At 41.5% G+C, this 14787-nt stretch overlaps 1 protein-coding gene across 2 annotated transcripts in view; it reads right to left on the bottom strand.

Moving 5' to 3' along the window:
• Positions 1-14332, bottom strand: part of popdc1 (popeye domain cAMP effector 1) — a 30320-nt gene extending 15988 nt beyond the window's left edge. Inside the window, exons 1-4 of one of the 2 annotated variants that reach the window (XM_080472335.1) lie at positions 14198-14311; positions 12660-12923; positions 8552-8676; positions 7786-7973 (exon numbers count right to left, since the gene is read on the bottom strand). In XM_080472335.1, coding sequence (XP_080328461.1) covers positions 7786-7973; positions 8552-8676; positions 12660-12888 — 542 coding nt within the window. In that variant the 5' untranslated portion in view covers positions 12889-12923; positions 14198-14311. Of the gene's footprint in view, positions 1-7785; positions 7974-8551; positions 8677-12659; positions 12924-14197 lie in introns of both variants that reach the window. The other variant, XM_080472336.1, reaches the window with a different exon arrangement.
• Positions 14333-14787: the final 455 nt, after the last annotated feature.

Here is a 14787-nt window from a genome sequence, read left to right on the forward strand (position 1 = left end):
ATATATGAAATAAACTTTGAATATATTGAATGAAACCTTGAATACATTGAATGAACTTTGAATATATTGAATGAAACCTTGAATATATTGAATGAAACCTTGAATATATTGAATGAACTTTTGAATATATTGAATGAACTTTGAATCCTTACCGATTTCAACATTGCAACAAGGACATGATAAACTCAATAGCAAACACTCGCAAAAATCCAGATACCCCAACGAACAATTATTTATATGAAGAAGTTGGGTTCCCTTTTAATCATGGCGGTCCAGACTATTTGTAAAGTTAGAGCAGATCTCCTCCAGGCATTAAGAGGTGTAATAAACAAACATGCTCTGTGAAGGCTCATGTCATTGACGACCTGAAGCCTTTATTTACTCTTTAAATCTATTTTCCAACAAAACTCGAGTATTGCGTACCGCCGTGCGTCGTGGCACAAGCTGTAATAACAGTGCATATGTTTTTACACTATTTAGTCATATATTTGTAGTTGACAGACAACTACACGGGTCTTATTTACAATTAGACTATGTACAATGATTAATACAGCAGTAAAAAACATTTTATAATCTTATGGCAATTATCTCCGTCAGACATCAATGGGATTTGTCTGCCGGCAGTCCAGTGTGATTAACGTGTCCAAGGCTGACAACGTGTCACGCTGTCGTTCCGATCATCAAATGCGTTCAATGCGGAGTCACGTGAGGAGGACCTGGGGATGGCTGCGCCTTAGACACGCTCCCGTTCTCTGCCTACAATTGATATGGATTAAACTATGGAAACTCTCAATTAATGCCTTAGGTATTCCTACACACAACTTGCACAATGAACCGAGGAAGACGGAGCGTGCAAACTCGCTTTAAGACTTTAGCTACCATGGAGGCTAGCCCCACTAGCAGTGAAGCTAACCGCAGCAGTAACGTGGAGGAAGTCCTCGCAGAAATCGCCAAAATGAACGCGACACTGAACCAGGTGATGAGTGACGTGTCGACAATTAAATCGGACGCAACCGAGCTCAAAAACACAGTGAGTACCCTCCAAACTCGGCTCGAAGAGGCGGAAAGTCGCATCTCTGATGTGGAAGATAGCGATGCTAGCATGGTTAATGAGCACAAAGTGCTAAAGCAGAAAGTCGAGCAACTATGGAGCCGGGTTGATGACCAGGAAAACAGAGGAAGACGTGAAAACATCAAGCTGATTGGACTCAAAGAAGGAAAAGAAACGGGGAATGCAATGAATGACTACATAAGGAACATACTGAACGAAGGATTGGAACTGCAGGGAGACGATTACGAGATCGAGTGGCGCCATAGAAGCGGAGGGCCGCGGCTGAACGACAATCGCCCTCCGCGGGCGATACTGGTGAAATTTCTACACTACATGGTCCAGCAGAAAGTTTTGAAAGCTGCAAAAAAAAAGAGAGGGATACGGTGTGAGGACTGCACTCTTTCTATCTATGAGGATATGACCAAGGAACGCTCCGACCTACGGAGACGGTTCTCCCCGGTAATGAAAGCCCTGTGGGATCATCAGGTAGAACACCCTGGCACACCCGGCAGTCCTGAGGTTCACATGGAAGGGGAAGAGACTGAGCTTCACAGGCACAAAGGAGGCTGAGGTCTTTATTCGGGAGAACATTCAGAACATGGATATGACGGAGAGTGAACTCTATTTAAAGGCACAGCGGAGGTGGAGTCTCTGGGGCTGCTGTAACCGGACGGTGAGGAGCAGAAGGAGCCCTCTATAGGACCTACATGGACTGGAATCACTTTAAGCCCAAGGTTTATTAAACTGTTATGTTCTTTTTAAAAGCAGTGTTTTTTGAGTTAATATTTTTTAGTCTTTTACACGTCCCTGTTCTGGGTTCTTTTTGGAGGTGTTTTTTTTATCTTTTCTATGATGGTAGGAGAAAGGCATTAATATGTGAGGCTATACTGAGAGACAACGTCATGAACAAGGGTAAAAGGAGGCTAAGTTATACACTCTTTTGAAGTAATGAGTAGCAGACATATCAATATAGTGACATGGAATATTAAGGGCTGTAGCACACCGATCAAACGCAAAAAAATACTCACTTAAATCTAAAAACACAGATATTGCATATATTCAAGAAACACATTTCAAGGACCAAGATGGAGCAAAAAAAATGAAACGTGATTGAGTCGGTCATGACTTTCATAATTCAGTATCAAGCAAGAGCTATGGGGTTGTTGTCCTTGTCAACAAAAAACAAAATTTTTCTGTATTGAATCAATTTAAAGATTCTCATGGACAGATCCTAGTGGTGGAAGCATTCATTAATGGAGTTAAAGTAGTACTTTGCAATATATATGTACCAAACAGGGAAAACGCATCCTTTTTTAATGAGGGATGAAATTGGGGGATAAAGATGGTCAAATGATTATGGGTGAAGATTTCAGTAAAACTTCAGACGATCTTTTTGATCGCAGTAAATTCAGAATAGACCCTTTCCCCAGAGATAGAGCAGCTATAAACTTGTTAAAGGGGGAGCTGGGTTTGACAGATATCTGGAGACTCATACATCCCAAAGAACGAGAATATACGTTTTATTCTCACTCTCATAGTTCCTATTCACGAATCGATTAGTTTTTGGTTGCCAGCTCACTTGTTGACATGGTAGTTGACTGTAATATAGGGGTTATAGCAATAACTGACCATGCACTGGTTGAATTACAGATAAATCTACACTCTGCTAAAGGTAATGGTGGAAGGTGGAGACGAAATACAAGTTTATTGCATGATGAACAATTTGCTACAAAACTCGATGAGGATATGAGGGTATTCTCAGACATTAATAGAGGATCAACAGAAAGATTAGCTACTGTGTGGGATGCACTCAAAGTGTTCATCAGGGGGAAATGTATAGCTCACAGTTCGTGGAAGAAAAAGGAAAAAGTACAAATATTGGGAAAAGAAATACTTAAATTGGAGAAACAGAAAATTTCAGGAAAATTCGTAAACTAAAATTTGAACATCATGAAATATATAATTAAAAGGATGAGTATTCACTATTTAGGCTCAAAACTAATTTTTATGAAAATGGAGAAAAAACTGGACGATTATTAGCAAGAGAATTAAAATGCCTGGATTCAAACCACACTATTACAGCAATTAAGAAACATGATAGACTATCCACATCGACTAAGAAAATTAATGACTTCTATGACGATTTGTGTACGTCCACATGTTCAGCCAGTGATGAAGACTTGAATTCTTTCTTTCGGAAGGTGGAGCGACCACAACCTTCCCCAGAGGAAAAGGATAGTTTGGATTCTCCCATAACGGAAGCTGAAGTCAGAACTGCAATTAAGGATATGAAAGCCGGGAAGTCAGTTGGTATGGACGGCTTCCCGGTGGAGTATTATGAGAAATATGCTGATGTTCTTTGTCCATTTCTCACAGAGGTTCTCCAGGAAGCATTTCTATATGGTTCACTCCCAGAAAGTTTTAACCAAGCCAATATATCACTGATACCAAAAAAAAGATAAGGATTCAACTGACCCAGCTAATTATAGGCCCATAACTCTAATAAATGTTGATTGCAAGATATTATCTAAGACATTAGCACTAAGATTGGACCATGTTTCACCTAAAGTTATCCATAAAGACCAAGTAGGATTTATAAAACACAGATCTTCAGCTGATAACATGAGGAGATTGTTACATTTAATTTGGATAAATAGAACTAACCCTCACCCTGTCTCAGCTATATCACTCGATGCTCAAAAAGCCTTTGATAGGGTGGAATGGGCCTTTTTATATGAAACTCTTTTAAAATGTGGGTTTGGTGATGGTCTCTGCAGATGGATAAAAGTCTTACATTCGATCCCTAAAGCTGCCGTCTTTACCAACGGGATGATGTCTCAATTTTTGTAATACAACCAGGTCAACCAGAAAGGGGTGTAGTTTAAACCCATTATTATTCACAGTTTGTTTAGAACTATTGGCCACATTGATTAGAGCAGAGTCAAAAATTAAAGGGATCATTGGAGGTGGCAGAGAACAAAAATTATTTCTTTATGCAGACGATATTTTAGTTCTGAGTCGGGATCCGGCCAGCTCGGTGCCAGCTCTACTAAAAACTATGGAAGCATATTCTAAAGTATCTGGCTATTGCATCAATTGGCACAAATCAGAAGTCATGCCAGTGTCCAACACTTGATCAGCTCACATGATCAGCTATCTACTTTTAAGGTACGTTTACACGATGTTCCCGGCAGCCCCAACGTGCCACGCCTTCCTCAGAATTCCCCAAAATCCCACGGCGCACTACATTTCGGGCAAACGGGGCTGTAATGGCTGCCAGGAACATAGTGTAAACCTACCCTTAATTTCGAATGGCTACCAAAGGGGATGAAATGTTTAGGTACAGAATTCGATCTAGACATAAGTAAAATTATGAAAACTAACATGGAAAGGGTTTTAAATAAAAAAAAATAAAAGCTAATTTGAATAATTAGAGTAAATTACATCTAACATTATGGGGTAAGGTAAATGCAATAAAAGTGGTTGTGGCACAACAAATAAATGATCTAACCAGGATGATATCCACATCCATTCCAGAACACTTATTAGTGAGATATGATAAAATGATGAAACAATTTCTTTGGGACGGGAAAAACCTGAAATTCGTTTGGACAAATTATGTGAGCCCAAAGAAAGAGGGGGTCTATCATTGCCAAACATAAAATATTACAGTGCTGCCTTTGAGAAGCATACAGGACACTGGGATGAAGCTGGTGCTGACCTGGACTGGGTCCTGATAGAGCGGCAGCTCACCTCCACCTTTAAACCCATTGACGTTCTTTCACAAACGGTTAAAAATGGAGAAAATAAAAAGAGTCATCTTATTCTAGAGCGTTCAAAAATAGTTTGGCAGGAGGTACATAAGAGGTGTAACATTTCTCAATATACTCAAAAATATGCATCCATATAGCATAACCCAAAAATAAAGATAGACAGACACCCTGTCTCCTGGGGTCAGTGGCTTAGAAAGGACATCAGGATCGTAGATGATTTATTTAAAAATGGCAGTTTTCTTTCATATATCAGACTCAATGAAAATTTTCAATTAGAGGGCAAAGGACTCTTCTGGAAATATTAACCCAAATCAGACTCTGTATTAAAGAGGTTGTTCCTGTTGGTCAGGATAGAAGTCTGGTTGAATGTTATCTACATCTACCTAAAATGCACCATAAGGCGTAAAGTTGGTATGAGATGTGTCCTTGGACGAATAATAATGGTTGTCGTAATGCCAAGAGGATATTGGGAGAAAGATCTGTCTTGTACACTGGATGAAAAAACGTGGAAAGGGATTGTTTCCGGGTGAGGGTTAGTAAACAAACATGGCGGCCGCGTAGTGGTACGACCCGCGGTCCATATTCTAGTTTTAACGTCCAGATCAGTAGTTTAATAGACTACTTTAAGAGACTCTCTCCTGATAGCATCCGATGCATCATCAGTCCATGCGGATGTCAGGTTCTCTCCCTTTTCTTCACGTTTATAGTGTTTTGTTCTCTGCACACACGTCTATGTAGTTTCATAACAAAATCAAGCAACAGCGCCCTCCAGTGGCCCGGCAGACTAACTACATCATTGTCTCTGTGTCCGCTGCTGCAGTGGAAACGCCACCACTTTTTTTTTGCGGATTAGGTGTTGTCACGTGAAACGTCGTGTAAACAGGGCCTGAGTGAGATGCTCAGGGACAAATGAAGATTGTTTTTCATTAGAAATGAACCAACTTTCTGTGGTCTTGTCAGATCCCAACATATATATAGATATATATATCTATATATATCTATATCTTAGGGATGTCCCGAAAAGATCGGTAGATATCGGATCGGGGCCGATATTGGTGATTTGTGACTGATCGGGAATCGGCAAATCCAGCCGATCACCCCGCCAATGTAAAAAAAACCAAACCTTTTTGACATCAGCTGCCGTAAAGCAAGCCCCGTGTGCGACCTGCCGTAAACTGAGGTTAGCAGCCTAAAGCCATTGAGAGGATAAAATGTCAGCAGTCTGGAGGTATTTTAAGGTCGACAACAAAACTAGTCCAGCGGCCAGTTGTACTATTTGCTTCACCACAGTCCCGAGAGGTGGAGCACCAGAGCTTCACCACAGTCCCGAGAGGTGGAGCACCAGAGCTTCACCACAGTCCCGAGAGGTGGAGCACCAGAGCTTCACCACAGTCCCGAGAGGTGGAGCACCAGAGCTTCGCTTAACACAACTAACTTGATAAGACATCTAAAAAGTAAACATGCGGTGGAGTATGCTCAGCAAAGACAATCATCCGTGTAAATAAAGATGATGTCATCGCCCCCCTCCTGCCCCCGCCGCGGTCCGCAACGTCCCCTAATAACCACAACAATCAGGGACTACAAGCTCCAGTCGAGCTGCAGAAGCTAGAAGCAGGTGGAGCGGGGCTATAGACCTATAAAACTAGAGTTATATATAGTGGGTTATGTGTTTATGTGCAGAAGTCTACTTCTAAATTTCTATGTGGTCTGTCTTCTTCTGCGTTTTTGTTGTGTTTGGTGAGTCACAGCGCCCCTAAAGGCCTGGCATGTGTACTACATGCCCTGAAGCTTCGTGTTGAGCCGTGTTCATAGTTTGGGAGAAGGCCAGGGAGAAAAAAGATTGTTTTTTTGTCATGTGGATGTACCCTCAGTTTACAACAACAACTAAAGAGAAAGCGGCGCTGAAGCAGCAAACTCGGTGCGGCTTTAAAATAAAGGATTTTAAAATAAAGGATAAGTACCCACAGGGGAGCGATATGGTGAAAAAAATAATCCAGAAGGTTACACTAGTTTGAAGGGAGACTGGGATATTCTGAATAAGTTTTTGAGAGAACTATGTTCAGAGTACTTTTGTCAAACAGGTTTTACCACTTTGAAGTGGAATTAAGTTTTTATAATTCACAATGAAATGTAAATGTTTAGTGATAATTCAGGTCAAACCTCTCATACTGCTTTAAGGTAAACTGAAATTTAATACACAAAGAAGTTACATTGGAGCCTCAGAGTATTTATGTTCTCCCAATTCCACTTTGAAGTGGAATTGGGTTCTTCTGATTGGTTTTACTGAATACTGTGTATTTTTTAGTTTTTTATACTTTATATGTTAGTCAAACTGATTCACTGGGTTTCATTTTAAAAACAAATTTATTTGCCACAAAATCCAGGTGAAGTTGTTTAAGTTAACATAAAAAAGAGAAACAAGACTGCAGAGTGTAACTGGGTTTTTGTTGTTCTGACTGAATAAAGTTTAAATAAGTTCTTAAGTCGTTCTGAGAAGAATTTTGATTCAATAAATGAGTTTTACAATAATTTCTAGCTAAACAAAGCTTCTGCCAATAGTGCTTTTAGCTTCAGACGTCTTAGTTGCTCCAAAAATAGACTATTGAGTATATTTGGAATAGCAATGTAAGTATCAGATCGGGAAAGTATCGGTATCGGCCGATACTCAATTCTGAAAAATTGGATCGGTATCGGGACCAAAAAGTGTGATCGGGACGTCCCTAATATATATATAGATATATCTATATATCTAGATAGATAGATAGATAGATAGATAGATAGATAGATAGATACACACACGCACACACACACATATATATATATATATATATATATATATACACACACACACATATATTGATGTTTGTTTGTTTCTTTTGTTTCTTCTTTTTTTCACAGGTTCTAAATACAAAATATTTCAATTCAATTCAATTCATCCAGAGTCAAATGAATTACACCTACTTTCCTTTGAGGAGAATGCTGAGACGTTCATCAACAGAGGTCTTGTCCTCGGCAGCATAGGCCTGTCCTTTCTTCAGTGTCTGGATGGTGCAGAACTGCCCCGTGAGCCTCTGGAATAAAGCTTCCTTGACGTGGAGAGGCTGAAACATCCGCCTGTAGACCGAGCGCAGCTCCCTGTCGATTTTTATCTAACACAGCAAAGCCACAGCTTCATCCATCTGCCTTGTGACTTCGTGGAAACATCCCCAGTGTTGTTACTGATTTAACCTGCCGACATTAACCTGAAGACAAACACTAGTGCAGAAAGCTTTTCAAAAACATTTTCCAGATGTGGGCAACCAAAATTAATGTAGAAATTTGAGTCATTTAAATTTTACAGAGAAAATATGTGCTGACATGTTGGATTTCTCTTTTTACACTGTATTTTGGTTAAGGGGGCACAGTAAACAGGGTATAATATGAAAAGTTGTTTAATTTTCTATTCAAATTTAAACTTTTTGGATTTTCTCAAAATGTAATCTTCATGTACTTTTATTTCTTTGCACTGAAAAAGTACACATTTGTAATTGTGGTCATTTGTAGATGATCATACTGGTCTGGCCCGCTTAAAAATACCACTGGCCTGTCTGTGGCCCCAGAGATTATTTTGCGTTCCACAAAAGTCAACACTGAGATTAACAATTATTATACACACTATTCCTCAAAGAGTGACGGTAACAAAACAGCTAAATTGGGTGTGATGAAGGAAAGCTGCAGCAGAACTCACTGGCCTGCGTTTGTAAAGCAGAAAAAACAAGTGCATGAAGTTGACCGCCAGAAAGACCACGTTCCAGACCATCACGTCCAGATTGCATCTGTACAGGGTTGCCCATACGATGAAGAAGCTGCATCCTGGACATAGAAACAAAAGGCAACACACATTTAATAGCTTAACACACACAGTCCACATGTCAAGGCTGTATTATTTTGTTTGAGGGCGACTAAATCCAGTGAGAAGTGTAGAGCAGCAAACTGTGCATGAGCTACTGATACTGTGAAGAAAAAATTGAAGTTCTCTCAAAAGAGTGTTAAATCGCTGTTTATAAATGTATATATTATTTAGCCATGCTGGACCCTGAACTGAAGGGTACTGGAAGCTATTCCTGGTTTATTAAACCAGGGACGGGTAGGGTGTCTGATGGTCTGAGGCTCGGAAACCCAAAGGCTATCTCCAACAAAAAGCAAATTGCAGAAGTGCTGCTTGGGTGTAGAACAAAAGTGTTCCTCTGGTGCTCTTCAGTTTAGGGATCCAAGTGAAACGCATAAGAAAAAATCTGAGGCAGTCCAGAGGGTAATGATTAAAACGCCTTTATTAGTACTTGGATAGTCTGATGAAAACATGCCTACACGTTTCAGCCTGAAAGGCCTTCGTCAGGCCAGCGGCCCGAGCCCTGGCGTTTTAATCAATACCCTCTTGACTGCCTCAGATTTATTCTTATAAAAGCCAAACGATATATTGTGATCAGTTATGTTCTATTCTGTTGTTTTTCTTGGTTGTGTGCTCTCATTTCGATTTACTTTGAAAGTTTTGTTAAACAATGACAACATTTGAAAAACATATCACTTCCATAAACACAAAGGGTGACAAACAGCACATAATAAGACTGATTCTATGGACTGACATGAGAACTGGTCCACACTGACTTCCAGACATTGTAGAAAAACCTGAGACGTCTCAAACCTTTTGACGCTTGTCTGACCTGATTTACAACTAAAATGCAGAAAACAAACTTTTGCACACAGTGAGAGAGTTCTGTGAACATGTATTCAGTGTCTCTGCTTTTTAACTTCACAGACTGAAGGAAATAATTGACTCTGTCTGTCCTATTTAATGATAAGAGTACTTCTGTTTTTACTGGTCAAGCTTATAATTCTTGCGCATTCAATCGCAGTTTATTTCAGAAGTTGAGTGAGTGGAAGTATCTACAAGTTAAACAGTAGTGGACCCAAGACAGTACCTTGGGGAACTTCAGAATTGAACAATTTGACAATATGACATACTGACACAAAGAAATATGTGCTTGTTCTGGTTGTTTTAAACAGTATTTAAACCAGTTTAGTCTTGTGGCAAAAATGAATACCCACAATTGTCATGACAAACAGTGTGAGCTACAGTCATAATTAATAATAAATAACACTACTGTACCGGTTTTATGTCGCTGGAGACTTCAACTGGACCTGTATCAGTGCTGCAAAAGAATGCTTTTTAATGCTAACTCTAGGCTAGTTAGCCTAGCAGATTAGCATGTGAGATAAGACCAGGTTCCAGGTCAGGAACACCAGGGGAGGAGCCTGTGGGATTTTCAGGAAGCTAACAGGTAGTTGCCCATCATGCTAGTTAGCATGCTAACAAAGTTTGTTCAATTGAGCTGATATTTGTAGGATAGCCTAAAGGGGGGGGGGGGGGGGGGGGGGGGGGGGGCAAGGGGTTACGGATCACTAGTTAATTAGCTGGGTCCTGCCCACTTTGACCCCACCCTAGGGTTAGGGTTAGGGTTACAAGACCAAAACTAGTTGAAAGTGGCTTGCTTTGCTTTATCTAAACACCACCCCCACCACCCACGCCCACTATAGTAGACAGTAGGGGGTATCGGTCGGCAGCGGGAGGCTGGCACAAAGAATTTCCTCTGGAATTTTCTAGTTATTATTAATGTTAACAAGGTTACAGATGCTCAGCCAAACATGTCAGGGGTTCCCCTCCATGACGCGCCCCTCCATCTTCCTTACTTATGCTGCTTTTTCCCGCTTGATGGCCTTTTCAGGTTGGATCTGGCTGAATAAACTTTGCGGGAGAATGTACGTATCTGTACGCAAAGTTTGAACCTTGCGCACGCACATTTTGGAGACAGGGGAACCTGGCAGCGCTGATCGTGAGGTGCTGAAGTGTAGCCAGATTCATCTCATACATTCAATGTCTTCAAATATCAGACTTATAGATCCACGTCATCCTGCCTGGGACTACTTTTCATTACCTCGTTATATTCATCTTTTGCAAAGTCTGGGGACTTACTCTGCAACTATGGGGGCGCCGCCTCGGGCCCGTGTACCTTTCAGCCATTCGATTTTCCTTTTGATGTCAGAAAAACCGGAAACCGGAAACCATCCGATTTTTGTTTTCCGATTTAATATTGGGAGACAAAAAAGGGAGACGGCTCATCTCTCGTTTGGAAATTGAAAATCGAAAAGCGGAAATCGGGTTCTTTCCCGTTTCCTGTTATGCGCTTGTTAAACAAAATTACGGGAAATAAAATACGAGCGTAATTCTTTCAAGCTTGATTTGCCGGAAAACCCGGAAGTCGAGTCTCTTCTTCGGGAGAATAAACAACGGCACATTGCGTTGCTGCCCCCTTCATGCTGTCTGTGTGAGCTTCGTGTGGGGGTCAGCGTGATGTCATCATCTCATAATAAACTTGTTCTATCTTTAAAACCACAGAATCACATTAATAATCTCTGGGGAGATTCTTTAGCAACACAGCAATGTTTCCAGCACAAATGCAGCACAAATGATTGGGACTATTTTCACAGAGTTTTGCGTGGAGTCGGGGGCAGCTTCACGGAGGTGTGAATCGCCTGCTGAGCAGCTTTTCAGTGTTTTGATGCCGCTGTCAGTGCTGTTCTCTTCAGCCAGCTGGCATTTTAAAACGGTGACGCCTCGCTGTACAACGTCTTTGCAAACATTGCACGTTGCTGTGTTGCTTTGCAGTATTTTAAGAGTATAATACAGCCAAACAGCGGACGTGTTGTCATGAAAAGTTGAATAGCCGCAATGCTTCTACACTAGCCTGCTCAGTGGCTGCAAACCTGGGAAAGGATTTCCTGACTTATTACTCTCGCGTCTCATTGAGACCCGCCTCCCTTCAGGAAATCCAGTCCACAGTTTGCAGCCAGCGAGCAGAGCAGCAGCAGGGAAACACTGTGGAGTCATTTCAGCAACAGTGAAGCATCGGATCGGAAATCTTCGTAGGTTGGATCGGTAATTTCTGATCCATGAATTACGTTGGTATCGGAGCCAGTTACTGGATCGGAACCAGTTACTGGAATGGAACCAGTTACTGGATCGGATCGGCCCCATCCCTAGCAGGAACTGATGACCTCTTTATATATGCATAGTATATTCTCCTGTGAGCAACTATCCTGTCTGTCTTTAAGTATTGTATTAAGCAAGTATTAAGCAATGTTGAGCTGCTTTGAGGAGTGAATTTCCCCATGTGGGATTAATGAAGTCTGATCTTATCTTATCTTAAAATTGATAGTACAGAAAAATACTGTAAAATTGTACACATTTACAAATCCTGTCTTTGTAAAAGCTTTCTGTGCACTGGTTGTAGCTCCTGTCGAGTCTATTTGAACATTGTAAATGATGTTTCCTGTACTGTGTTATTAGGACTTTGCCCCCGTGGTCAAACCATGAATCCATGGCAGTTTTAAAGTGATGCAGCACCGTTAGTTTATTCCTCCTCTGCTTTCCGTTTCCCTTCCTCACTGAATCCCTCTGAGACTAACTTGGTTTGTACCAAAGGGCAATATAAATACTGTCAAATTTACAGCCACATTCCCCATAATCCCCAGTGCTTCCTGGCCTATCTCTCCTTCCAAGCCTAAGATAAACATGTTTTTTTCTTTCCATCCCACAATCTGTCAGAGCCTTTTCCAGCTGTGTGGATCAGAGGGTTTTTAAACTTCTTTCAGACTAAATCAGTCAAATCAAACCATCATCAACATTTCACTCATCTTTTAGAGCAAACCAGATGAAATGAAGTAACCTTAATGTGCTACTGCGTTCCTGTTCTGAGCTGTCTGAGGAATGCGTCCAGCAGGGGGCGGTGTGGGCTGACCTGTAATCAGCAGGAGGCGCAGCAGGATCATGTGCAGACCCAGAGTGGTGGGGATGACGAGGCCCACCAGCAGGGACAGGTTTCCCAGGTGGAACAGCAGGTGGTGGGCCTGCTCCCACTCCTGGCAAGCGGTGGCGTTGGGCTCCAAGGCCAGACCCCCCGGGGTGGAGGCGGGCAGCGAAGGCAGTGTGCTGAACAAGAAGGGGGGCAGCTCGGGGGTGGCCGACATCTTGCTGCAGGGGCACCTTGAAAACTAGGGCAGATCTGAAGAGAGCAGCAGTTTAGGGCTTTGCTGGGTCATCAGATCGGTGAGATCAGAGGTCTCTACGTGGGAAGCTGTGAGACCATCTGTTTGGACACCTTTGGATTCTATAAACGATAATAAATTATGCTAATTTGCTCCATTAAGTCACTGATTCCTGAACTGGGTCTCATACGTTTAATATAGTGTTAGTTGTTCTGTACTTTGCCTCTATGACTCTGCTCTAGGTGACTTGGGGACAGAAAACGTTTGACAGATGATCTCCTTAATCTTTTCATCCATTCATGTTCTTGATCAATTTATCCAACTTGCAACAGACAAACACACAGATACAGAAAATATCACACTCATGTTTGGTTTAAACAGTTTAAAGTCACCATGCTGCTCGTGAAACCAGAGAAAAGTCCTTCACAATGAGAAAGATTTTTTACCAGGATGAAGAAGAAGCAACGTGGCATTACTTTGTTTGTAAACCTGCAAGATGTGTATTGGAACCATGACTGGAGATTGAAGAATAAAGAATATATGATGATGATTTCTTTGTTTTTAATTATTAGAAAATATATTGTTTGCTATTATTAATGCTAAGATTAACATGCATTTTACCTTGTTGTAATGTAAGCTTTGGATTAGTATTGTGCAGTAACTTTACTGATCGTTAGAAGAAATCCAGGACAACTGACAGCGCCATCCTCTGGTCTGAACTGTTTGCTCTGGTCTGAGGATGTCCTCAATTGTTCAGAGTTCAGTTCGACAACCAATCTAATCGTAAATGTATTTTTTTTTTAACATCTGATTATGTGTCTCCTACTTTAGATGAGACATATTTTACATTTTATTATACATATAAAGACATCTGCTAAGCCTATCAAAGTGTTCTGTTCATTATAGTCTCAGACTGCACGGTATCTACAATAAATCATTTTTGTGTGGCCACCTTGTGTGAGTAACCAGCTGGTCCTCCCAAGAGAAGGCTCTGGGCACGCCCCTGCTCAGGACCAGTTTATTTTCTGTCCAGTGTAAAATAACAAGTGGATTTCTTCAGAAGCAGCGCACTCAACACTGGTTTGAATCTACATTGTCAGAGTCAGAGAGACAGGAAGATAAACTCCACATTACCGCAGGATGAAAGTGATTACTTTCTTCCTCTTGGAGGCTTCAGTGTGATATCAGCAGGAGCCCAGGACGCGCGAATTAAAAACACAAAGCATCTCTCTCTGCTCCAACTTTCTAACTTCCCAGTAAAGTAACGAGCGGAGAGGAAGGGGGTACTTACCGGAGAAGTAACGGCAGACTGCGGACTGTGTGACGGGGGGCTTTGGGAGCGACCTTCTCCTCTGACAGGGGTCTGCACAGTGTTGGACGCACATTCCTATCAGCTGACAGCCGCAGACTAAAATGGGCAAGAAGCACGATGTAGTACGGAGGAGGTCCGACAGGGGGCGACAGATCACACCAATATGCCTCTGGTTAAACATAACTGTACTATGTGGCTTCTCACAGGAGGCAGGATCTTACAGCGGATAGGCTGTAGGAGCCGACCTATTTTAGTTTTTTTACTATTTTATTGAGTCACTACTACTAATGTTGTTTCAGCACATTGTGTTATCCCTCCCTCTTGGAGTTTTAATCGCTGTATGTCACATGTTTCTATATGTATGTGCATTATTTATACTTTGCTGCAACACAAATTTCCCTACGGGGACTGAAACTGAACAATAACAGACATATAATCGTACACACACTCTCACCCACTCTGATGGGAAGAAACCTTCAGATGCACACGGAGAACAGGCACACTCCATGCAGAAACTCCCAGAAATTAAACCAGGGTTCTTCTGTGAGGTGAGACCACAACCCACTACA

This window comes from Lipophrys pholis (genome assembly GCF_963383615.2).
Source record: "Lipophrys pholis genome assembly, chromosome: 9".
Classification (NCBI taxonomy): Eukaryota; Metazoa; Chordata; class Actinopteri; order Blenniiformes; family Blenniidae; genus Lipophrys; species Lipophrys pholis.